A 27,387-nucleotide genomic window follows, 5' to 3' on the forward strand; every position below is an offset into this window, starting at 1 on the left:
ATTCTAGTTTATTCTCTCAGTTAGTGTTAGTATTAACTCCTTGGTTAGTACTTCCTTTGTGTCTTTGTTGTAATAGTAATAGTAATATCATCTTTATTGTCATTGAAACATACAGTACATTGAAACATACATTACAACGAAATTTGTTCTCTGCTTTTAACCCATCACCCTTGGGGAGCAGCGGGCTGCCATGTGCGGCGCCCAGGGAGCAATGTGCTCCCTCTGTAGTAATTAATCACCCTCCCTTTTATATTCTGCCACAACCGTTCCACATCTCCATTGATCAGCTCATCTGGTTTCTTTGTTGTTTCCACCACTGTCTCAGTATTTAAGTTCCTGATAATCACAAGGTTATGGTGTGAGTTTCTAATGCAAATAAGCTGATGGGCTACTCGTGACTGTTGCTTTAAGGGTTGCAACTTCCTCAAATCTTACATCTGAAACCAGAAAAAAAGGATGCTCAAAACCAGCAATAGTGAAAGCAGTTTTGAAAACCAGCATTTGATGCTGTGTGGTATACAAGAGTAGACTTGGCTTTATCAGGATGCTGGTGAAGATTCTCAGTCATCCAGCTTTATCAGGATGTCTTCAGATATTTACTCCAAAGTAGATAAAAGCAGGAAGATAAGATTTACCAAAAAGGAGCCAGAGGACAGAACAAAATGGGAGGAGAGGGAGGTAAATATCTACGAGTCTGCAGACGATGTTGAAGAAGACTGCATGGTTTCTCTGCCACAGGGAGAAGGTAAGTATTGTAGGAGATCATGTGTCTTTTCCTTTTCTGGCTTCTTTGAATGAGGTCCTGAGTCTATCTATAAACACTAAAATATTATATTCTTGCTTCCTTTTTATAGGTTTGACAAGTTAATGTATTGTTTTATAAGGCTATTAATTTATTAATCGGTCTTTATAAAGGTGCAGTCAGGGACAATGCCACCCATTTTGTTCCCAAAGGCACAAACAGAAAAAAACAACACAGAAACGTGTATTAATCATGTATGGAAAAATGTAAAAGAAATCGTGTTAAACCAGCATTTATGTCTTAACTCTCACTCGTTACAAGGTTTTCTCAACATTCAAGCCATTTTCCATTCATCAACTCATGACCTTGTTCAATTATCACTTGTATAGTAGCTTTTTTGACTACATAATTACATACTAGGTTCATAGAACACATGATGATATTTCACGGCCCTTAATTATCTGGTGCCACCCGGGCACTTGGAGTAATGCTAGGATGGAGTGCCAGTGATGGGTCTAGCTTTCATGTTATCAAAATATTTATTTGTTTTGGTAATTTAACTGAAAAAGTGAAGTTGATTTTATTTAGATCCATCACACAGAAAGTGCTGGTGAAGATTCTCAGTCATCCAGATCATGGTAATTTCAAAAAAAAAAAATTAAAAGTTGCTTTGTTTTATACTTTTTTTGGAATCACACAGAAAAAAACATTTTCAAGCAATTCGTTGTCTTACCTCCTATAACTATGACCTAATGCTGATGGAAACACAAAGTTCAGTTTCTCAAAAAACTGGAATTCTATTCAAGACCGAAAAAGTAATTCAGAAATATTATTGTATAGCCAGTGTGCGATTTGCAAAAAAAACAAAAAAAACAGAGGGGGGGGGGATCATTTCAAAAGTTAGCTAGCAGGTGCTCTTTCAGGTAGCTAGCTAGATCCAGTAGGTTAGACTATTGTTTTTAAACTTACACCATCTACTGTCGGGACTCGGGAGTGGGTATTAGTTTACTTTAACCGCTTTGAGCAGAAAACGTAATAATACTCTTTAAAAACAAACAACAAAATTAATTTAAAAATGTGAAGGACACAAGACATGTATTAATATCAATTTTGAAAAATCCATAATATTCAGGGGTTAAAGCAAAAACAATCAATTTGACTGAAAACATTTTCTAGTCAGCCCATATATTCCTGGGCCGTGGACATCATGCCACCTTAGTAACCTCATTTGCTTATTGTGCAAAGTCCACTTTAACCAAATCTGGTAGTTCCATTGACAACTCCTGTCTCTCTCCCACTTTCCAGCTTCAGAGCCTTGGCGTCATCCTGGACAGCCCTCTCCATCCTCTTCCTCACTTTCCACATCCATAACATCATCTGGTTAACTTTCATATTTGCAGCATCAAGTTCTTCTTTTGCACTTTTGCCAAACTGGTCCACAGTCCACTCACCTTTCCACTTTACAATTTCAAAACCCTCCATAAACTGCAGCTAATTCAAAAGACAGCAGCTTGCATCATTACATCATCTTCTTCACACCTGTACATTAACTCCACTGTCACATTCAATATAAATCAATCCTGTATACTCTGTGTCCCCACCTCTCGCTCAATGACTGCTGAAGATGGTCAACAGCCCCTCCACGACCTTCTTTGTTACAGAAAAGCGCAGGTGGAATAATATTTAAGATTTTTTTTTTTACTTTTTCCAAATCAGACCCAGTCAAACCGGGACATTATTTCACATTCCGACCCTCCTAATTTAGCATCATGCTAAATTAGCCGAGCTAGAGCGTTACTCTTTCAGTTTTAAATAAAACATAACAGCGACAGACACACTTACCAAGGGAAGTTGTTGACAGCTGTTTTATGCACTGAACTTTCTGACCTGCTGGTTCGCATAAATCCAAAGAAAACCTTTGACTACCACTACTTTCATTCATGCATCTGCGGTCAGTTTGAGATGTTCTTCCAAAAGTTAAAATTGTTGAACACCGATAAACCTCACACTGGTAGATTTCCGCTTTGCAAAGACCCACCCTACTCTCCTTCTGATTGGCTATTGTCCTGGCTCTGCCAGATTTCATTGGTTGAGCGCAGCTTCTGTTTAAAATCTTGAATAAAAAGTCTACACAGAACATTTTGCGCTCATTTTCCAAATGACGAAAGTCCCTCACAGCGACGGGGAACATTAAACCCCTGATAATATTACTTATTCAGATAAGAAGGGGGAGGAATGTATCCCCCCCAGGGATAAAACATGAATGACCAGAGGGTGGGACATCACAACCAGAGGGGGGGGGGGGGGATCCCCCCATCCCCCCCAGCCAATCGCACTCAGTGTATAGCTTAAATATTTATGAGGAGCACTGCTGATCTGATGGTTGTTCAGCAGTCACCAACTCCTTTCATAGAGAGGGGAGCCTCAAAAGGACATTATTAAGAAGCTGTCTGTTCACAAAGTGTTGTATCCAAGCAGATTGATGGAAAGTTGAGAGGAATGAAAAACTGTGGTGGAAAAGATGCAGAAACAAGAGAGAAAACTGTGTCACTGCAGCTGGACTCAACTGGAGCTGCACATACAGATATGTCACGGACTTTGGCTAAAACTGTTGTGTTCCTTTTGTTTCCCCACTCCCGAAGTAGGGACAAGTTCAGAAACAATTTTTATTTATTTTCATTTATTAATTCTAATTTAGTTCAGTAACAAATACAATAAATATAACTCACTTTTATTTGAACATGAAAAAATAAATAAAAATTAATAGAAAAACATGTAATCTACCACTTCTCTGAAAAAAGCATTTTTTTCTTGCACCAAATAAAGCCTATAGATGTTTATAAAGAAAGATATAGTGAATTTCTCATGTATTTATACACCTTAGACTCTTTTATATCTTGTCATGTTAAACCACAAATAGACAAAAAAAAATGGATCCATGATAAACTAAACCCGGGTCAACCAACATTACATATATATTATAAGAAGTAATAAGGAAGAAAAATATGACCTTTGGTTAATATTGACAGCCATCCACCAAGTTATTATTATAATAAATAATAACCGTCTTTATTGTCATTACAACATCCATTCTGCTGAAATTTGTTCTCTGCTTTTAACCCATCCCCTTGGGGGGCAGTGGGCTGCCACAGTGCGGTGCCTGGGGAGGAATCTGGGGTTAAGGGTCTTGCTCAGAGAACCAGAGTGGCAGTATGTGGGAGTTGAATCCAGAACTTCTGGGACATAAGCGTAATGCTCTAACCACTAGGCCACTACTCCACTAGTATTTTTCATCATATCTTGACAACATAATGTTTTAGATTATTTTCTTGAAAAAAAAAAATTACCTAATTTCTTTGGTTTATGTAGACTTATTGTTCCACAGATTAACTCTATAAACAGAAATACAACGTTCCATAAAACTAGTTCTGACTTTGGATTTTTTTAACATCCCCGATCCTCTGAAGTATCAATACAATTTCTTTTAAGAAATCTTTTTTGCAAATGTACTGGAAATTTGAGATTATTTATTTTAAATATAATTTACAAAATATGATAGTCCACTAAAACATGAAATTTCATCAATTTTAAATTCAGGAATGGTGAATTAATTGGATTGCTTTACTGTTTTCTATGTAGAATTTCTACAGCTCAGTTTATATTTTCATCCAGAATAATTTTTTTCTAACCCTAACACCATCAACATTAATCAATTTCTTATTGCAAATCTCTCTATTACTAAATATGATATAGCTAGTTTTTTTTCCCTGAGTGGTTAGGGAACTGGGCATTTACATCTTGGAGAGGACCCTAAGGACGACGGTTTGAATCTCAGTCTGTCATCTCTGGTCCCTGAGCAAGACCTTTGGCCACAGATTTCTCCTCGTTCTTCACTCAGTGTCACCAGCACACTGCTCCCTGAGGGATGGGTTGAACACAGAGACACATTTCTCTTCTGAAGGACTATAAAGGATATTACTTTCCCTTTTCAAGTCCTTTTTATTTAACACGTGTGTCACATTTTCATCACAATATAAACAGCCCATCTTACCTGAGCAACAGACTAAAAATTACTGGACTGCTGCTCGTGGTCCAAAGTATTTTCTTCAGATGAAAGTTCATTATGCATTTCATTTGAAAATGAATGATCCAGAATATGAAGGAAGAAGAGGTACAGAATCCAAGATTCTTGAGGTCATGTCTAAAATTTGAACAATGACAATTTGAGGAATCTGGTTGTCCCCTTTATATATCAAGTCCTCAGTCAGCAGAACCGTCTATCAGGAAATTCTGCAGCATTAATTGCATTGACTTCCTCTGAAAAGCTTTAAATGCTAATTGATTTTTTTTCAGCTGGAATATGTCATAAGCTGAGGTTGGCAAGTTTATTGGAGAGGTTGAAAAGGTGGTGACAGAGGCAGGGGGATGACACATCAGGTATAGGCAGGTGGAATGAACAGTCAGCCCAATGATGCAGCTCAGGCGGTGAGAATCTGGGAACCACACAGTCCGGCAGATCAAGCGTAGGAGACTCACTGAGGAACCGACAGCACTATGAGGGTGAGCGAGGTCGAGAGAGAGAGAGACGTTCTGGCAGAGATGAGTTGGCTGAGGAGGGTAGATATAGGCTGGTGAACAGGTGGGCTGAGCAGATCTAATTAGTGGTAACAGGTGGAGATGATCTAGGGTGGAGAAAAGGCTGGAGGCAAACTGGGCTGCTTGGATAGTGGAAAAGTCCAAAAAATGTCCAAAGTACAAACAAGCAAAACCTAAACCATGACAGACTAGCTGTTGTCACCTAATAAATAAAACCAAAATAAACATTTAACATGGTTATTGTAAGCTGATACATAGTTGTGAGGACCTAAAGGTTTTTTTTACCCCATGGTCAATTTAAAGCTTGTTTTTCCTCTTTGCTCTTTTCCTCTGCAGATCAACAGGTGCACAGTCCACCTGCAGCCAACAAAAGTCCTGCCCAAAGTGCTAAACTGTGCAAAATGGTGCTGTGGATTTTGATGTTAAGTGTGATCATCATCATGGCCATATACCGTAAGAAAACAATAAGCAACACATCAACACTAGATTTATTTTGCATAAAATGCAGATCAAATGCTTCTTGCTTTGTATTTAACCAGTCGACCTGAGACTAGAGCTATCAGCGTCACTACAACAAGGTATCTTAGACTGAACTGAAGATAGTTTTCTGCTGACATCAACAGCAAATCAACAGACAGCTTTATTACCAGAACATACAGAAGACAAAGAGTCACAGGGGAGGCGCAAGAAGACAGAGAAGAAGACAGAAGAAGACCGCTCAACTCTGTGAAACTATGTAGCGATATTTGTGCCTTCTGTTTGAGCGCACAGGAACTAATTTAAGCGCGCAGAGACAACTCTCTACGCTTAAAACCGGTCTGGCACACGCTCAACTCTTCTCAACCCACTGTCCTTGCGCTCACTTCCATCTCTGCTTCCGCGCACCTGCTCAATCCACGCTCAACAACAGCTGTGCGGTCGCTCGGCTGTTTCATTGTCATCATTATTTAAAGAGCACTTTAAGAGGAGGTAAAACAAAGTGCCAAACATCAGAAATACATCAGATAAGAGATAAAATCTAATTAAATGCTTGGCTGTTAAAATAGCACTAGGTTTAAAATATGGAAAGTGTTGACATTTGTTAAATTCAGGTTATCTTTTTTATTATTATTTCAGTTGACGTCTCCTGTTGACGTGAGTTCAGTTTGACATTGGCATCTGTTTAGTTCAATTTGTCTGCTGTTGAAAACAATCGTTTATGAATTTGCTCTAATGACAGTTAATTCAAATTAAACCCTCTGTGATGTTTCAGTAAAAGTAGCACGTAAAACGAACATATCTGGGTGGATATTTTATGAATAGGCCTTTTTTTAGTAATGTACTTTGTTAAAAGAAATACAATAAAAAAACATGTTTTGGACTATCAGTTGTCTTTGAAACACAGCATTCCAGGAACACAAAAGAAAGATGCATTTACTGCAGGGACCTGTGTGGGGTAGGTTTGTGGTGGTGGTGGTTGTGAGGGGGGGGTGGTTTTCTTTACCTATTTCAAGGGGAGGCTCGCATTCAATTAATTTGAAAACCCCTGATCTAGGGAAACCCAGCCTATTGCATCGTCATTGATTTAGCAGCAATCTCTCCTCCTGGACAAGCAAGTAGTGACAGATGACAGTTTACTAACTGTGACAGATGTTCCCTTATTTCACTAAAGTAGAATGACTTTACATTTTGAGTTATTAACAAACTTCACCTAATCAAAAGTTATGAAAAGCTGGTAATAATGGCTTTAATATTCATGGAGTTCTTTAAATCTGTCAACATAAACTAAGGCTGAGTGTCATTGATTCTTTAGTCCCTTTAGAAATCATCAAAGTGAAGAAGAGCAACAGCCACCTACAGGCTAAGCTTTTAGGTAAGACACATTTCATCCTCAACAACATTATAACACATTCTAAGCACTAAAAATGTTTTTCTATACCTTTTCTTACCAACAAATTAAAGTTTTTTCTCAGACATGACGGCAAAGAACAGTCAATTACAGGCCAGCTATGAAATAAAGAAAAAAATCACATCCTATTAACAGATGAAGTAAACCGACTGTATAAGAATATCTGTATATGATCCTTGTTTATATTTTCTAGGATCAATTTTGTTTTGTTCTTGAAAATATAAATACTGCTAAAAGGACAGTGACTGTTTAGGAATAAGCTAAAGAAAATCTAATATTAATGTTGTTGATAATGGTTTCAAAAATCTTGCGTGATGCAGAATAACATTACATGTTTTTGAAGGAAAGTGGTGTCCTGATGGATGGACAAGATTTGGATGCAGCTGTTACTGTAAATATAAGGAGAAAAAATCGTGGTCTGAAAGCAGGAAACAATGTCAAGACAAAGGAGCTGATCTGGTGATCATAGACAGTCCAGATAAACAGGTGGGTCTGTTTGTTAATATCTGTGTGATCATATGTGTTATGCCAGAAGCTGTGTGAATATGCTTATTATTATTATTAATTATAATTTGGTATTATAATTTAAATAATAAATAATTCAACTCAAAATTCCGCTATAAAAAAATATAGTTCAAATGGTGGTGATGTTAGCTATAAGCTTGTAAGTATTTATGCCACTAATGCATTAGTTAATTTGCTGTTATGAACTCATTTATGCTGGAATAAATGATCTGGTCGGACTTGTAACAGACAAGGTTTATCCGGCAGGCTGTGAGAACCCCAATGTAACTGCAATTAGAGTTTAAATCCTTATTCCTTATCACCATCCAATGATATTGTCTCTGTATTAATGTCAGATGTTAACTCCAAAGGAGGTTAGCTCTGATTTCTGAATAACCAGGCAACTGTGAATTGGATTGAACACAAAACAATTTCTATTCCGCAGTTGTTGGTTTTACTGAACCAAAAGCAATTCCCTGTTACAGTAATTCTCTGATTCAACAACTTTGGAATTCTTACTCACTACTAAAAGTAAACATGCAAAACATATATGTGGAAATAAAAGAACAAAACAAAAATAAACAATGGATTAAAATGAGCGGTTAGCAGATCTTAACTCAACTCACAGTTGTTTAACACCGCCCTCAAAACACCGGCATTTGACGTATCAGCATTGATAGACAGAATAGCTTCGAGAGTCCCACTGGATGCCTTGATGTCTTACACAAAAGCTAGTTCAGCTAAGCTCCCTACAGTCCAGATACACGTCACCCTCCCAAGATGGCTGCTACGACGACGTATGGTCTACCAATTTGCGTGATGCGTGAGGGGAGGTCCTAATGACGTAACCACGCTTATGCTGATAGGAGCTTTGAGAGGGCGCGGCTAACTGGGAGTTTAAGCAAAGACCGCGAATTGAGCTCAGACAAAAAGATTGCACTGATAAGGAGAAGCAAAAAGAGAGGGGGGAGAAGCAGGGAAGAAGATGGAAAAGAAGTGAAGCAGTGACCCACGGCGGGGTTATTGATAAACCACAATCAACACAGCAAAATCAATTGTAAAATGCATACACATACAAAGAAAATATTCAACAAAATAAACCGAAACTCCGTCTTGGAGTAACAAAAAGCATTAACCTACACCTACAAAGTTCCTACATCTGCCCAGGCACTTCTAAACACCTTGTGGATGAAAAAGAAATAAAAAGGGAGAACCCCGTTACTTTGAGGTAATTCCGAGTGAAATCCCGGTTGGATCCGTGAGCGCTCCGGATCACGCGGCGTCCTGAATGCACCGGAGCGGGCAGCAGCAGGGACGGGCGAGGAGGCTCTTTCGTTTCTTCCTCCGGGCTCACGACCGCTTGGCTTGGCCCAGCAAAAGCGTAGTCCTCTTTCAATCACTGGGAGATAAGGCGGCTTCCAGTATTTGATCAGAGGGAATTAAAAGTACCTTTTAGAGTCGACTTCCTGCTATAATTAATGCAGGGATAAGCTTGCTTCGAAAAATCTCGGTCCAGCGAGAAACTCGAGCACGTGGCGTGTGGGTAATTAATCAATGGAGTACAGCTGTGTGTCTTCTCAGGTTGGCGGTGTGCCAGAGAAAGAAGGCAGATTTTCGTACGTGAACGAGTTTTATCAACTTTGCCTAGCAACGTTATCTCTCCGCTCCGTTGTAAGGGCGGCGGCCATTTTGGGCCGCGTTGCATGATGGGAGTTGGTGGCCATTTTGACCACATTGCATCATGGGAAACGCAGTCCGCCATGTCCCGAATTAATGCAGTCTCGTCACGTTTGAACTGGCATTACATATGTAAAGATTTACCATCCTGGAGTCTGACCTGTTGATATTCTGTGAGCTGGTCTTTGAATGCATCATGTGAAAAACTACATTAAAACACCTGATGAAATATACTTAGTGAATATTTTTGGAAAACAGAAAGGTTTTGTAAAAGACAATGACTCTGGTTTCTTTCACTAAACAGTTCTCACATGGAAACCACAAAGATGAAGCCTCTCTGAGGTTCTCCAGACTGTTTATGAACAATCAAAACCAGCCAAGGGCCAAACACATGTGATCCAGTGTTGATGTAGAACATTATGCTCAAGATGTTTCTTCACTGCAAAGTTTAAACACATCAGTGTCTGGTGATGCCTGATCAGATTTGTTTTATGTAGAAGTATCGCTGCTTCAGAAGGACGTTCTCTTGGCTGAAGTCCTGTAATCGGTTCTGTCTAAACGTACTTCAGTGTGACCTGTCCAATGTGTGTTAACGGGAATAAATTATGTGTGTGGCAGAAGTTCTTGGTGTGTTCTTACATTAAATCACCTGTTCTCACTAATTCCCATCATCAAACTTTGAAACTGGGAGAAGATGACTGAACTGATATAGCTAACAATCCTCTGGTTTGTAATATGATAATTTCCTCTCTGAAGGATCCTCTGAACTTACTAAAACTTTATACTAGAAACATGGAAACAATGCTATTACATGCAAAAAGCTACATTTAAGGTTCTGTTTAACCAGTTAACCATAAAGGGCCCACTGGTGAAGCCAATAGGTTTTAGCCTAGGCTCACTAAGGGCTTAATAAACTGAACAGGTTTAACTGTAAATAAATATATTCTCACTCTTCTACCAATAAAAGAGCTAAATCCTAAATGAGGAACTGTTATTATTTTGCTATGTGTGTTTTTTTTCTTTGGTTTATTATATAATTTTTCACAAGTTATAAAAAATTGGATCAATCTCATACCTTTCTTACACTTGTTGAATTTCATTTATATTTGGTTTTAAACAATCAAGACATACAGTAAATATACTAGGAATTGAAAAGCATTACAATCAGGTCTTTATTCATTTTGTCATGTAGTTTGTACACAAAATGATTCTAGAAGCTGCTTCTATTGAACTGAGATCAGTTTATAAAACCTGAATAATTAAAAGCCCACTCTCACAGGGGCAGGAAATAACAGCATTACAAATAAATTATTCAAAAATGAAGAAGTGTTTTATTTTGATTGAAATAAGTCATAAAAACACACCAAATTTATTATTATTCTTATACAAGAGAAATAATGTATAGATAATGTATAGATGATATAATTTATATATAATGTATAATCAAATATGATACCACAATATGATGTAGAATAGTTTTTGTAATTAGAAAAAATCTTTTTATTTCATTACATCAGCTAAAATGTGCAAATTTTATAAAAAAGTTTCAATCTCCCTTTAACAAGGAATTTGTAAAAGAACTGAATGAAAGGGGAGAATCCTGGATTGGTCTCAAATACACGTGGACAGAGGACATGTATGAGTGGAGATGGGTGGATGGATCACCACTGACACAAACGTGAGTTCAATCTAAAAAAAAATACTTAAATCTAAAAAAAAACAGATGTAGACAGAAAAAGGGTTGTTTATTAATATAAAGTGCTTAAGTTTTGTTTGTCTTAATGTAAATGCTATGATGCTTTCACAAACTATAACTAACATTTAATAAGTCACGAGAAGAACAAGTTCATTTCAGTTGGTTTATATTTTCTATTTAGTCTCTTTGTTCATATATCTGCTATAACTATGATGTATGTAACAATCAGAGTTGGAGTAATCTGGGAAGGACATTTAGAGCTTTGGGGAAATAAAAAGAGAAAATTTAGCAACAAACTTTCTGGTAAAAAAAAAAAAAAAAACTCATGTGGTTCTCAAAATATTTTTTTCCCCGAAAGAAAACCTTTTAACACTAACAGAGGTAAACTATCTGGATGCATGGTGAAGGAGGAGCGTCTAAATGGAGAGAAGTAATTAAAAGTAGGCTGTAGAAGCTAGGATGATGATGGAAAAAGAAATAAAACACAAGCAGAGTCATGAAGGCCAAAGACCAAAGGAGGAGAAAACTGACAAATTTTAAAAAGAGTGAGTAAAGACTGACATAAACATAAATAATCTGATAAACCCAGGAAATCTAAACTGTAGACTGAGCAAATATCCTATTAGTAACAACAACCAAATAATGTAGGAAGCAAAGGCAGCTGCAGCATTGAGCTTGTAAATAAGACAAATAGCAGCTGACAGAGACGATTAAAACCAGGAGATGACAGCAGCCCAAGAAACTAAAAAGAAACTCCTAAAACTAAGGTCACATACTAGAATGACTGAAAGGTATTGGGCAACAGGATGGCCACGGAAGAGCACTGATGGGGAATATGCAACATGCTGCAATTATGAAGGAAAATGGACACACAGAAATTCCAACCATTATAGGAATAACAGTCACAATAGCTGGATTTGTGAGAAATAGACAAAAAGAAACCACCAACTTTGATTTTTTAAGATTTTTTTTTAAGATCGCTAATAGTTTCCCTCAGAGGTTTATCCAGAGGGACAATATAAGCAAATAGTGACTGATGATGTTTTGTTTAATTATGTTGTGTGGAGTAGTTTAAAACAGACCGTGTATAGTTCTTAGTTCTTAAACATATTTCTTTTGATTTAAAACTACTATATATCAGTTTTAGATAATGCAACTGCTTTCTTAGAAGGTTTTACTATAAAAGGGATTTACTCCATTTTCATACCGATACAAAACTGTGTACCATTATTGTATGTTAAATGTGGAATATTAACGGCTTTTAGTTTCTCTGCTAACATTATATAAATAATTAAAATAAATGGTACATTTAGGAATACATTGTGAGTCTTCTTGTTTACTTCCTTTTTTAACCTGCGCTAAGGTGTTTGATAGATGGTTATTAATGATACAGTGACGCCTGCTGATGAACATTTTAAAGGCTAAATATTAAAAGATTTTATAGAAAAAATTTGAGAAATCATCCACAAGAAGGGAAGGTGACAGCAGTCCTGTCAAAGGAAGACTGTCTGGTAGTGATGCATAAGAATGGAAAGGATTAATATACAGTTAATTGTTAAATTTGAAGCAAGAACAGTTCAATAACTTCAGTTTATGGTTGACGATGTTGAAATAAACACAATAACTGCCCTTAGGATTAGTAGTTTAGCCTTTATGCCGTTTAATTTGGTCTCTGGTGTAAAATAGTAAAAATAAACTGAAGACTGTTGTGTGAAGACAGGTTAACTGTATGTTGTTGAGTGAACACCTTGGCCCACATTTATTAAATGTTTGGAAAGCATAAACAGTATTTTGTTAGTGTGGAAATGTACAGTCACAGAGGATGTCAGTCCTTATTGGAAAATGATTTAAGGGGATAATGTTTCATTAATTTACTTTAATTTAGTGCAAATAACTTTGCAAAGGCTTGCCATTGTAAAAACATAAATATTATGGGAAATTTGAAGAGAAGCAATTACAATACTTATTTCACAAGGTGGATGAAACATGATCTAAACTTTTCTCTTCTAAAACTATATAAAATTCTAGAAATACTAGAATTTCTTTGGTTTTAGTTCCCTTGTCCTTTATTCATCCATGTTGTATAATCTGTGGACGAGGCCACCAAATAACAAGGAAGGTACATAAATATTTATCATTCACTGCATCCCCAGATTTATCAACATCTAATTGTTACCACATTGGGATTGGTCAGTAAGTGAATGTTTAAGTAAGTCACATGATGGGTTTGTTCTGGGATTATTGAGGGCCTAAAAAAGTTGACTATGCAAGCATGTCTGATTTATAAAATAAGCACAGCCCATCTGTCTTGATGAGATCTCAACATAAAACAGATTTCACATGTTTATCTTTATAAGACTGTAGAGCAGGGGTCACAAACATTGTGCCTGTGGGCAGTAAGTGGCCCCCGAGGACCACATGTGGTGCCCACGAGCCTGTTATAAAAAAAAAGCACAATCCACCAGTGAGCTGCATCTAAAACTTTACTCCTGTTTATTCACATTTGGATTTATATAGATTTACAAAAGACAAGATCTATAACAAAGAACAATGTGTGTATTTTACATAAAGTTAAGATAAACTCTGAGTCCCCTACATCAAAGGTCAGTACTGGTAGCCCTTCATATGACGATGCAATTGAAGTAGCTCTCAGTTTCAAAAAAGGTTGGTGGTCACTGCTCTAGAGAATAGTTTAGCAGCTAAGGTGTAATTTCCTGTTATAAATAAACATTTTACTTTATAGCGCACTTGTTAGGGTGCTTTCATGACAAGTCTGATAAGTTACTCCTCCTACAAAGAGTGTTGCTCAAGAGATTAAAAAACCCACATCTGAAACAATCTGCTTTACGTTTTGCTCTCAAGAAAACAGTTTAAGTTGAGTGAATTAGTAAATACTTCATTAACATAGCATGGGTTTTTCAAATAAATAAGAATTAGCTATTTTACTTGTTCACAATGTTCATATGCAATAAAACAAAATGCTTTAAGGATGTTTCTTCTACTTCCTCAAAGTTTTTCACTGAGAGTACAAAGAAGGCTGCACAGAAAAAAATCGGCCACTAAAACCACAGCTATATATAAAGCTCAGAGTGTTTCTTTCAGAATAAAGTCGTTTTTTACAAGTGGAGTTAAGTTGAGTGTCTCTTCAGATATTTCCAATTGTCAATATGTTCTCAGATATTAAGAATTCTCCAGTTTTCTTCCAAAGAGTGAGATACAGCATTACAAAGCAAGAAGACACAGCAGAGTGGGAGAAGAAGAAGGTTTATATCTACAACTACATAAATGATGGGATGGATGGTTTTCAGTCAGAAGAAGGAGGTAAGTGAATGAGATAATGTAGATGTGCAACCCTGAGCAGAAAAGTGCTTTATATATTGATATTACCTGCAATCATCAGCCTGACTACATACTGTAGGATAAAATCTATCACCTCAAAACTCATATTATGAGTGTATTTTCATTACAATAAACCTAATATACGCATAAAATAGTGTGCTCTTTTGATCTGAAAATTATAAATGGCTGCAGACATATTTTTACAGTAAAACATGTAAAAACTATTATCTAGTTAAAACAAACAAAAGGAAAGCTAATGAATTCCAAGCAACTTTCTTTTATTTAGTAAACTAAACAGGATCTTAGGTATTAATTTTATAGTTTTACTGCCAACTATAAAATTAAGTAACCTTTAAAATTAAAATCAAATGAATTGAGTTTAGTTAAAGTGAAATTTATTAACATCTCAGACAAAACATATGTAATTAAATTAAGTAACTTTTGACATAAATCCTTTGTTACCAATTTTTTTCTTTAATTAATCTTTTTTTAACTACTTAGGAGGTAAAAACGTCTTCAAAAATGTGTTAAAAATACATAATGAAATGTTCTTTTCTTACACATTTATACAGTTAATACGTACAATATCACCAATGACAACTTTGTCATAAAGTTCATATTAGTGATGTATTATAACCAGTTTAATATGCAGGATATAAATATATTGAACTGCAAATTGCTACACGTGCAAACTCAGTTAAATTATTCCTATGGTAGCACAAAGACAAACCTGTTAGCCTTATGCAACATGATGAAAAGTGTTAAAGCAAATTTGTGTCTTCATCAAAGTCACAAATAAATGCAACTACAAGTAATAACAGACAACCTGAAACACATGGACAAAAAATAACTGGAAGCAGAGCAAAGTCATGTCACAAGCCTATTGGTCGAACAAAATAGAGGCGGAGCTTTTCTATTTGTTCACCGTAAATCCTCCTAATAAATCTTACACTGTACAAAAGAATATCACAAACTATAAACAATCTACATCAAAACCATTTATCAATACAAGTAAATGGAGGTGAATTTTGGCATTGAATTGTCTCCGTACTTTGTTTTATGTTGGATAAACTGGAAGAGCTCTAAAGAGAAACATTTCAGAGCATAATCCTGCTAAACGCACACAATCTGGAACAGGTGATGTCATCAAGCTCTTACTTTACAGAGAAGCTCACTGGATTTATACTCTTAACACAGTGGATCCCGTTGGTATTAACAAAAAACTAAATAGGTCATGTTTTTTTTCTGATACAAGGCTGCTAGATATCTTTATGATCATTTCCGGCATTTGGTTGTTCTAGTTAAAAGTTTTACCACAGGAAGTTCTTGTTGTCCTTGAAATACCAGCTTCTGTCTCTCTCCTTGTCTCTCTTATTCATCCATCTTACTGGCTCTTGTTACTTCTGTCTGTCTCTATCATGTATCTTTATGCATGGTTATACTTTGAAATCTACCAGCTTCTCTTCTTTCCTACCTCTTGATTGAATGAAAATTTTTAAATCTAGATCTGCCAGTTTAAAATAATTTTGAGCGTAACTTTATTCAGTGTTTATTTAATTATATTTGGGATCCATTTGTGTGGTTTATTTAGCAGCAAAGATGAGTTTTTGAAAGAATAGAGCAGTCATCTGTTTTCATTGATGGCCTCCGGAAGGTGGACTTTTGTCTCCAGCAGACAGACCTTTGGTGATCTGTGACTATCAGAACATATTGCATTTTTATAGAACATCTGGAAATGACCATATAGCCATTTAATGGTTAAGAGCGTGTGACTGTTCTCATATTTGTATATGCAAACATGCTCCTGAAACAAAGGATACTAATTCTGACAGTAATTTAAGAATTTAAGCATTTATTGCTGTAATGACCACTATATGTTCCCCCAACAGAACAGGCTCCACTGATGTATGCGCACCTAGTAGACACTTTGTACTCTGTGGGAGCTTTTAGTGCAGCCATCTTCAGGAATTGGGTGCATTTAAAAAAATTTTCTGTTATGTTTCTCAAAATAAGTTGCACCTCTGTGTGCTCTCTGCACCTTTGTGCGAAGTTAACACATGTGACTCGGACAAAGAGGGCTGCAAGTAGAGGAGCAACGAAGTTGAGACAGAAATTGCTCAGGATGTTATCTGCCGCTACTTAGCAAGACTAAAAATGTTAAAGCCCCAATGTGTAAGATTTTCATACAGTCGCACCATTTAGTGGTACACTAAATGAATTACAAACGATTTCGCTCTTAAGCATGTAATAACTACTACAGGGGGCACAAAGGATCATAAATGTGACAATATCAACATGTCCTCCATATACATAGATGTTATATAGGTAGAAACCCCGTGGACTGACACTGCCTATCGGAGCTGACATTTCAGCGCAGCCGCCATCTTGGATGGGTCTGTCATTTTGCATTTATTGTACTGAGGAAGCAGTTTGACCAACTAAAATCAATTGTAACTCCCTGATTTTTTTATCTGATTTTTTTCATGGTTTGGTTTGTTACAAACAACAGAAATGTGGTTATGACACAGGATGCTGTCTCACATGAAAAAACATGTGAGACAGCTGAAATACGAAACACCATGGTTCATAAATGTATGCTCTTTAACAGACATATTATTGTGTAAGTACGTGATTTCATACTGAAATACTTTGTTTTATGCTATTTAACGGTAGAGTCTTAACATCCTTTCCATTTCTGTCTCGCTCCCTTACCAGACTGTATAAATCCTTCTCTTCCTCCTTACTGTCCATCTTATAACCAAGTCACTGTAGGCCCTTTTTGGCCTTAGCTACCTCTAGCTTCACTTTACTCTGCACCTCTCTGAACTCCTGGTGACTCTCCAGTCTTTACAGTTTCTCCTTCTTCTCAGCTGATCTCTTTCCCCCAAACACACTCCTGCATTTCCTCATTCCACCACTGATTCTCCGTATCAACTTTACTTCCAGAAGACATACCAGGACCTCACCTGTCTCCCTGATAGCATTTGCTTTAGTTGTCATCTGGAAGCACCTCCTGCTACCCAGAAACTGTCTCGACTCTCTTCCTTTTTCAGCTTCCACTACTTTGTCCTCTGTTTTGCTTTCATCCTCTTCATCTTCCTTACCACCAGATTCATTCTACACACCAGTTTGGTATGATGTCCATGTTATTGACTTGCATGGTAGATCTGGCAAATGTTCTACGCTGGAAATTTTTCCTGACAACCATTTGGGACCGGCACAAAACAGGAAACCGTGCCCCCTGTGGTTCCTTCACAAATAAAAATCAAGCTGCATAACAAAGTACTAGCTTTAATTATCAGCATGTGGACCTGGTGTTTACATAGAATAATCTGTAAACTACTGGTTAAAAAACCCCAGAAATTTAAATACTGATAATGAATAAGAAAAAACTCACAATAGGCCACAGAAAGACTAAAAAGATCTTAGAATATTTGGATGAAAAGTCTAACTACTATCTGTATATAAATTTAGATTTTTTTTAAACAAACATTAAATGTAGAGATGTTTTACTTGTTAAGAAGAATTTGAGCCTAAATTAGTTCCCTGACCAATCTAATGTTGTTCTAGTAAACCTAACTCTGACTGGGATCAGATAATAGAGCTCTTTTATGTTATAACATATTTAAATTAAAAGTAGAGACAATTTTCACTAGAATGTATGTTGCAATGACAATAAAAATTATTATTATTATTATTATTATTATTATTATTATTATTATTATTATTATTATTATTATTATTATTATTATTATTATTAAGTGTTTTACTTCAAAGGAGGCCCAGGATATTGAGAGACTGATACTGGCTCTCTTCCGCCCCCTGCTATTAGTGGAGTTCAGTGACTGAGTAATAATTAACAAGAATATGTTAAATGGACTGAACTTATATAGCGCTTTTCCAGTCATCCTGACCACCCAAAGCGCTGTGCGCTGTACACTATAGCCACATTCACCCAGTTGCTCTCACTAACACGCACACATTCATACACCGAGACACAGCTCAGTATCAGTTTTATCACAACAACATTAACATCAATCAATATCTCACAAATCTCTCCATTACTAAATATGATATAGCTAGTTTTTTTTTCTGTCAGGGGTTAGGGAGCTGGGCATTTGCAACTTGGGAGGATGCTAAGGACAATGGTTCAAATCTCAGTCTGTCATCTCTGTTCTCTGAGCAAGACCCTTGGCCACAGATTTCTCCTCATGCTTCACTCAGTGTCACCAGCACACTTCTCCCTAAGGGATGGGTTGAACACAGAGACACATTTCTCTTCTGAAGGACTATAAAGGATCTTACTTTCCATTTTCAAGTCCTTTTTATCCAACACGTGTGTCACATTTTCATCACAATATAAACAGCCCATCTTACCTGGGCGACAGAGAAAAAGGACTGGACTGTTGCTCGTGGTCCAAAGTCTTTTTTTAAGGCAAGGCAAGTCAAATTTATTTATATAGCACAATTCAGTACAGGGACAATGCAAAGTGCTTTACATGATTAAAATATAGCAAATTATAACAGAATAAAAGCAAGTAGGAATAAAATGTAGATAGAAATTAGAACAAAGAAGTGGTGATTCAGTTAACTAGAACAGTTGAAGGCAATCCTAAACAAATGTGTTTTAATCTTGATCTAAAGGAAGTCAGGCTTTCCGCACCTTTACAATTTTCTGGAAGTTTGTTCCAGATAAGTGGAGCATAGGAACTAAATGCTGCTTCTCCTTGTTTAGTTCTGGTTCTAGGTATGCAGAGCAGGCTGGAGCCAGAAGACCTTAGTGGTCTGGATGGTTGATACACTGATAACAAGTCTGTGATGTATTTAGGTGCTAAGCCATTCAGGGATTTATAGACTAACAGAAGTATTTTAAAGTCTATTCTCTGAGATACAGGGAGCCAGTGTAATGACTTTAGAACTGGGTTTATGTGCTCTACTTTCTTAGTCTTAGTGAGGACGCGGGCTGCAGCGTTGTGGATCAGCTGCAGCTGTCTGATCCACTTTTTAGGCAGAGCTGTGAAAACACCGTTGCAGTAATCTATTCGACTAAAAATAAACGCATAGATTAGTTTTTCCAGATCCTGCTGAGACATCAGTCCTTTAATCCTATAAATATTCTTCAGGTGATAGAAAGCCGACCTTGTAACTGTCTTTAGGTGCTTTTGGAGGTTCAGGTCTGAGTCCATCACTACACCCAGGTTGCGGGCCTGATTAGTGGTTTCTAGCTGAAGCAGCTGAAGCTGTGAGCTAACTTTTGATCTCTCCTCTATTGGTCTAAATGTTATTACTTCTGTTTTGTTTTTATTCAACTGAAGAAAATTTTGGCACATCCACGTATTCATTTCTTCTAGGCATTTACTCAGTGCTTGAACTGGTTTATAGTCACCTGATGACATGGTGATGTAGAGCTGTGTGTCGTCTGCATAGTTATGGTAGCTGATGTTGTTATTTTTTATTATCTGAGCTAGAGGGAGCATGTAGATATTGAATAGGAGGGGACCCAGGATGGACCCTTGGGGAACCCCACATGTGATTTTTGTCATCTCTGATGTAAAGTTACCTACTGATACAAAAAGGTCCCTGTCCTTTAAGTAGGATTTAAACCAGTTGAGAGGTGTACCAGAGAGACCGACCCAGTTTTCCAGGCGCTCTAACAGAATGGAGTGATCGACAGTATCAAATGCTGCACTGAGGTCCAATAGAACCAGCACGGTGGTTCTTCCACAGTCTGTATTTATATGGATGTCATTAAACACCTTGATAAGGGCGGTCTCTGTACTGTGGTGAGCACGGAAGCCAGACTGGAAAATGTCAAAGCAGCTGGTCGTTGTTAAGAAGGTGTTTAAATGTTGAAATACAGCTTTTTCAATAATCTTACTGATAAAGGGGAGGTTTGAGATGGGCCTGTAGTTCTGGAGTAGAAGTTTGTCTAAATTCTTCTTTTTCAGCAGTGGTTTGATAAATGCTGTTTTTAGGGACTGGGGGAAAACACCTGACAGAAGGGACATGTTTATTATCTGAGTCAACTCAGACGCTATGCCAGGTAAAACTTTCTTAAGGAAAACTGTGGGTAGAACATCAATGCAGCATGAAAATGAACTTAGCTGCTGAATGATCTGCTCTAAGCTTTTGTGGTTTATTTGGCTGAATTGGGACATTTTGTCAGGATAAGTTCCAGCTCAATACGGCTTTGGTTCTGGAGCTGGTGTGGATGTACAAACTGATCCTCTAATTTTCAGTATTTTTTCAGTAAAGAAGTTAGCAAATTCATTGCAGGCCCTGGTGGAGTGGAGTTCAGAAGCCACTGACACAGGAGGATTTGTTAACCTGTCGACTGTGGAAAATAAGACACGAGCATTATTAATGTTTTTCTTGATGATCTCTGAGAAGAAAGATTCCCTTGCATTTTTCAGTTGTAAGTTATATCTGTAAAGTCTCTCTTTATAGATGTCATAGTGAACCAGGAGTCTATTCTTTCTCCACCTGCGTTCAGCTTTGCGACATTCCCTTTTTTCACTTCTAACTGATGGAGCATTTCTCCAAGGAGATTTTTTCTTCCCGGAAACAACTTTCACTTTAACTGGAGCAATGCAGTTAATGATGTCTGAGACTTTAGAATGAAAGTTATCTACTAGCTCATCTACTGAGTTGCAGCCCAAGGTTGAAGTAGCAGAGTAAGCTTGAATAAAATTTTCTGTGGCATTGTCCTTAAAGGTGCGTTTTCTTACGATGTCCCTTTGGCTAAATGAGTCACTGGTAATGATACATTCAAAGGTAACGGAGAAGTGATCGGATAAGGCAACATCATCTACATTGACCTGTGAAATGTTTAGACCTTTAGTGATGATCAAGTCTAAAATATGTCCCTGTTTGTGTGTTGGCTGTTTAACATGTTGGGTTAAACCAAAGTTTCTAAGTGTGTCACACAGTTATTTTGCACTTCTGTCTTTAGGGTTGTCAACGTGAAAGTTGAAGTCTCCCACAATAATTAAAAAGTCATAATCAACACATATCACAGACAGCAGGTCACTAAAATCATTAAAAAAGTTTGATGTGGACTTAGGCCTGTAAACATTCAGAAACATAGTTCGTATCGGGCCCTTTACCTGGAGAGCCAAATGTTCAAAAGAGTCAAATTTTCCCAAAAACACCTTTTTACAACATTGTTTAATGAATCATTAAACAATGTTGCTACTCCTCCACCTTTCCTTTGCTGTCTGCTCTCACAAAGAAAATTGTAGTTTGGAGGTTTCGACTCCAGCAGAATGGCTGCTTCATTAAATTCATGTAACCATGTTTCTGTTAAAAACATAACATCAAGATTATTGTCAATAATGAAGTCATTAATTAAAAGGGATTTTCCTGACAGAGATCTAATATTTAGTAAACCCAGTTTATATGATTTGGTGGTTGATGATGTCTCTGTGGCAGGTTGCATCTGACAGTTTATGACTTTTAAGTACGATTGATTATTCCTGTCTGTTTTCCTTTTGCTTTTCTTATTTCTGCCACGTATCATAACAGATATTCCATGTTCTCCGTCAGGAGGCCCAGGCTTATGCTGGAAGCGGTCTTGACTGATAAACGTACTGCCAGGGCCCGCTGAATATCACAAGGAAGTTATCCGAAGGTCTTCAGGACAGGCATGTTCTGTGATATGTAGAGGAGGAGGAGGATCTGGACCTCTGCGTCCTTTGGAAGATGCTGATTTAGTCACAGAACTGCGGCTTTCAGAATTAATATGTGGAGAGGATGTCAACTGTAGACCAATCTTAAGGACTTTGTTCATGTTATGAGAGAAATCCAGAAAAGGAACCTCTGGGCTTTGTGGAGAGGAAGGCGAGGCGGGTCCAGTCTGGACCGGTGTTCGTGACGATAGTGGTTCTTGGTCCTCTCTTTGTCCTGCTGAGATCTGGGATGAATCGTCCTGTAGCTCTGACAACGCCTCATTCTGTGTCATCTTTCTGGCCGTCTTTATCTTGGCTTGTTCGGGCTGCACTGGGCTCATCTTTTGTTTAGGCACTGGATGTACTTTGTTTTGGAACAAAGCTGATGGTGCATGGTTCACAGAATAGAAGATGTTTGAAATCAGTCATTTTGCACCTGACCTATTTAGAGAGAAACCATCTCTTCTTTCCCAAAAGATGTTAAAGTTGTCTATGAAGGTTACAGTTGTTTGTTTGCATGTTTTTTCCAGCCATTTATTTAGCATCAGAATTCTGGAAAAAATCTCGTCTCCACAGGTCACGGGCGGGAGAGGGCCGCTGAGAAGCACCTTGACATTTTTGCCATGAACTAAGTTCAACAGACTAATATAATCCTCTTTCAATACTTCTGATTTTCTTATCCGGGAGACGTCGCCCAGGGCTTCAGCTTGTATTATGAGTTTTTCCAGGGTCGGGCGTTCTTTCAAGATCCTTGGAAGGTCTGTCTGAAGGATGTCTAATAAATCAGACACCGGGCCATAGTTCGAGTCGTTATAAATTAACACCTCTGTGTTTTTCTTGTTACAGAAATGTTTAATCCCACATACAGACCCACTGCATAAAATCAGGGTCCTTGGCCCCGTGGCATGTCCTTTCTCTGATGTATTAGAGTGATAGTCGTTGACGTACCTCTGAGTGTTGTCATGATTCTCCTGGGTCACATTTTGGAGCGGAGCGAATCTGTTTCGTAAAGGAGTTCCAGCATTTCCAGCAGGTTTACTCCTATCATTTGTTGTGGGAACAGCCCGCTGTTGTTTCACTTGTCCTGGGACATCTCTCTGTAGTCTCGGCCAGTTTTCTTTGTCTAGGCGTGGGGTTCGTTGATGCTTTGGTCTTGCACGCAGAGTGGTCCAGGGATTCTCGTTTTCCTCAGGGATCTGTTTGTTCAGAGAGTTGCCGGGCTGGTGGTCCCCGTTTGGAGTCGCAGGCAGGGTTGTCTTATTTCCATACGCACTGTTTACATCATAATTCAGTTTGAGTCGGCATATCTTCTGTTCTATAACAGCGATCTTCTGTAGAAGCGTGTCAAGGTCCACTGTGGTGAAGGTAAGCATCTTTGCAGAATCAAAATCAAAAATAAATAAAAAGAAAATAAATAAAAATAACTAAATCCAACTTTCCGTGGTTTTGGCAAAGAGATAAAAAGGAGATAAAAAGTAAAAGGCAGGAAAATGCAAGCAAGCAGGGAGCAGAGAAAAATGCGTCCGAGCAGGCAGAGAGGCGGAGCAGTTTAAGATGCAAGTTCATTATGCATTTCCTTTGAAAATGAATGATCAAGAATACGAAGAAAGAGGGGAGAGGTACAGAACCCAAGATTCTTGAGGTCATGTCTGAAATTTGAAAAATTTAGGAACCTTGTTGTCCCCTTCATGTATCAAGTCCTCAGTCAGCAGAACCGTCTATCAGGAAATTCGGCAGCATTAATTGCATTCACTTCCTCTGAAAAGATTTAGATGGCAATTACATTTTTCAGCAGGACTAGCTGTAATCACTTAAAAATAAAACCAAAATAAACATTTTTGGTATTTTAAGCTGATACATAAATGTAATAACCTAAAGTTTTTTTTTTTGTTTTTTGTTTTTTTACCCCATGGTCAATTTCCAGCTTGTTTTTCCTCTCTGCTCTTTTCTCTGCAGATCAACAGGTGCACAGTCCACCTGCAGCCAACAAAAGTCCTGCCCGAAGTGCTAAACTGTGCAAAATGATGCTGTGGATTTTGATGTTAGGTGTGATCATCACCATGGCCATATATTGTAAGAAAAACATAAGCAACACATCAAAACAAGATGTATTTTGCATAAAATGCAGATCAAAAGCTTCTTGCTTTGTATTTAACCAGTCGACATGAGACTAGAGCTATCAGCGTCACTGCAACAAGGTATTTTAGACTGAACTGAAGATAGTTTTCTGCTGACATCAGCAGCAAATCAACAGACAGCTTTACTACCAGAACATACAGAAGAATCATTCCTCACACAGTTTGTCAAATTAACCACTTTACATTTATAAAACAATTAAAGAGCTTTGACTCAATTCACAGGATAGTATAGAAAACTGGATTTCTATATATTTTTTTATTTAGTTGTTCCACATCAAATCAGTTTAAAGCTTCAAGAGATACAAATAAAATACAGTTTCCAAAATATGAGTGATTCTAGGCCACATCCACACAGGATTAAATGTCCATTATAACAGTCAAAATATTGCCAAAATGTCCACAGTCTTTACAGGATCTTCAATAATGCAATTTGCACTGGGTGTGCAGCAGAGTAATTTCTTGTTTCTAAGTTCTGAGAACTGCCAGTTAGTGCTTTAGTCATACAAAAAGGACCCAACCATGCAGACTAAACAATAAAACTTGTGCCAATATCTAACACTAATATCAGGCCCCTTAAACACAGGAATTAGTATCTAGTTGGGTCCCTGCTAAATATCTCACCACCTTTTTTCTCTTTCTTTAAAAGGAAAAGTTGATGGTTGAGATTCAGAAACCTCCAACAGGGAGGTTTTTCAGATTATGTAGAAACATAAATACAGCAGAAATGATACATGGCAGTGGCATTGTGATAGGATAGCCAGGAAATTAGTGGGGGAAAACTTTATGGCGAGTATTAAGAGCACAGCAGTGTCACGATTATTCTCACGCTAAAATCACATTTTTCTTTTAAACTTACTGTGATACAGTCACATTCTAGTGTTAGTAGGGGTCATGGAGACCATAATGCAGTCTCAGTCTAGTGTAAAGGGGGCCTAAACATAGACAGGAACCTTTACTCTAGATAGTTAATTTTTCTGACAGTGTAACATTTTGAGTCACTCAGGAGTAATCTGACATTATTTCTAGCAACATGTTTTACTGCAAATCCAAAGATAATCATGAAACAAACCTTGTAAAATGAAAAGCATTTGGCATTTAAACAGTTGTGTGGATCTTTACTATATGCAGTTGTCTACAGATAATTTTGTTAGCCTTCTTTTTCTCAGCCTGTAGAATTTTTATTGGAACTTGATTACATTTAATTAATTTTCAGCTCATTGTTCAAACAATTTTTTTTTTTTAATTCAATTATATTGGGTCTAATTCTAGCTATAATGTAACACAGTTAACATCAGTTTACTATGCAAATTAGTAAAAAGTTACCATTTAAGGAAACCCAGCCGATTGCATCGAGTCATTGATTTAGCAGCAATCTCTCCTCCTGGACATGTATGTAGTGACAGATGACAGTTTACTAACTGTGACAGATATTCCCTTATTTCACTAAATTAGTATTACTTTTACATTTAGGGTATTCAAAAAATTTCCCTGATCAAAAGTTATGAAAAACTGGTAATGTTGGCTTTAATATTCATGGAGTTCTTTAAATCTGTCAACATAAACTAAGGCTGAGTTTCATTGATTCTTTAGTCCCTTTAGAAATCATCAAAATGAAGGAGAGCATCAGCCACCTACAGGCTGAGCTTTTAGGTAAGACACATTTCATCCTCAACTATATTATAACACACCCAGAGCACCTGAATATTTTTCTATACCTTCTCTTACCAACATATTAAAGTTTTTCCTCACACATAGCAGCTAACAACTCTCAGCTAAAAGCTAAACTATTCGGTAAGATAAATCACAACTGTAAAGACGAACATGTCTATCCTTTGTCTTCAATTATTAACCAACAGATTTTATTATTCAGACATTACAGTCAAGAACAGTCAACTTCAGGAGAGCTACGAAATACTCAGAAAGAATCACAGCCAATTAACACATGAAGTAAACAGACTAAATGATCAGGCTAGAGATGAGAAAAAAAGCTTAAAGGAAAATTTATTAGACACACCCATAATCCTTGTTTGTATTTTCTAGAATCAATTTTGTTTTGTTCTTGAAAATATAAATATTGCCAAAAGGACAGTGACTGTTTGGGAATAAGCTAAAGAAAATCTAATATTAATGTTGTTGATAATGGTTTTAAGAATCTTGCCTGATGCAGAACAACATTACATGTGTTTGAAGGAAAGTGGTGTCCTGATGGATGGACAACATTTGGATCCAACTGCTACTGTAAATATAAGGAGACAAAATTGTGGTCTGACAGCAGGAAACACTGTCAAGACAGAGGAGCTGATCTGGTGATCATAGACAGTCCAGATGAACAGGTGAGTCTGTTTGTTAATATCTGTGTGATCGTTGATGTAAAGATTTACTATCCTGGAGTCTGACCTGTTGATATTCTGTGAGCTGGTCTTTGAAGGAATCATGTGAAAAACTACATTAAAAACACCTGATGAAAGATAATTAGGGACTATTTTTTTGGAAAACTGAAAGGTTTTGTGAAAGACAAAGACTTTGGTTTCTTTCGCTAAACAGTTCTCACATGGAAACCACAAAGATGAAGCCTCTCTGAGATTCTTCTGAATGTTTATGAACAATCAAAACCAGCCAAGGGCCAAACACATGTGAGCCAGTGTTGATATTAAACATTATGCACAAAACCTTTCTTCGCTGCAAAGCTTTAAAGAGATGTGTCAATGTTCCCCCTAATTTTTCATGTGTCTAAGCAAACACACAAACTCCCTGAGCATTCACTTGACCTCTGTGAGCAACATCGCACGTGCACACTGAAGCTACATTATGCCTGTCAGAAACCTGAGATTATAACAAGCTACATGGATTACTATAATAATCAAGTTACAGCAATAATTTCATTTAGATTACTTAGTTTACATAAACCTGATTTAGCCCAATCACATGAAAAAGAAAAAAATCTTAATTTTTTTTAAAGAGCTGTATAGTATGTTTTATGCCAGAGTCAGGGTACTGGTAAGGAAGAACTGAGAGATGTGCACATCGTTCAGAGTTCACATTTTATTGCCATTAAATTATTTCCATTTTCTGCAGTGAGATTTAGCACAAGCATGAGGTTCTGTGCAGCCTCACTTCTGTCAGTCTGCTCCAGGGCAGCT

At 37.2% G+C, this 27,387-nt stretch overlaps 2 protein-coding genes across 6 annotated transcripts in view; one reads left to right on the plus strand and one right to left on the minus strand.

The window, feature by feature from the left end:
• Positions 1–27,387, minus strand: part of LOC105921420 (collagen alpha-1(XIV) chain-like) — a 443,569-nt gene that overhangs the window by 157,992 nt on the left and 258,190 nt on the right. The window lies entirely within an intron of this gene.
• Positions 565–26,082, plus strand: LOC110368184. Of its 2 annotated transcripts, none has more exons than XM_036145498.1 (3): positions 565–745; positions 24,066–24,182; positions 25,838–26,082. In XM_036145498.1, exons 1-3 carry the CDS (start codon positions 583–585, stop codon positions 25,981–25,983), a joined length of 426 nt encoding a protein of 141 aa, XP_036001391.1. In that variant the 5' UTR covers positions 565–582; the 3' UTR covers positions 25,984–26,082. The 2 variants fall into 2 exon arrangements, with proteins under 2 accessions (XP_036001391.1, XP_036001392.1); XM_036145499.1 differs by lacking the exon at positions 565–745 and adding an exon at positions 14,199–14,424.

Source organism: Fundulus heteroclitus, chromosome 13 (genome assembly GCF_011125445.2).
Source record: "Fundulus heteroclitus isolate FHET01 chromosome 13, MU-UCD_Fhet_4.1, whole genome shotgun sequence".
NCBI classification, from domain to species: domain Eukaryota; kingdom Metazoa; phylum Chordata; class Actinopteri; order Cyprinodontiformes; family Fundulidae; genus Fundulus; species Fundulus heteroclitus.

What these genes read in the sequence shown, in the direction of transcription:
- LOC110368184 (XM_036145498.1), top strand. Translation starts at nt 583, where the DNA reads ATGTCTTCAGATATTTACTCCAAAGTAGATAAAAGCAGGAAGATAAGA. An exon ending in TTCTCTGCCACAGGGAGAAG is followed by an intron (nt 746 to 24,065) that starts GTAAGTATTGTA and finishes TTTTCTCTGCAG; the next exon opens with ATCAACAGGTGCACAGTCCA. An exon ending in CATCACCATGGCCATATATT is followed by an intron (nt 24,183 to 25,837) that starts GTAAGAAAAACA and finishes TTGATTCTTTAG; the next exon opens with TCCCTTTAGAAATCATCAAA.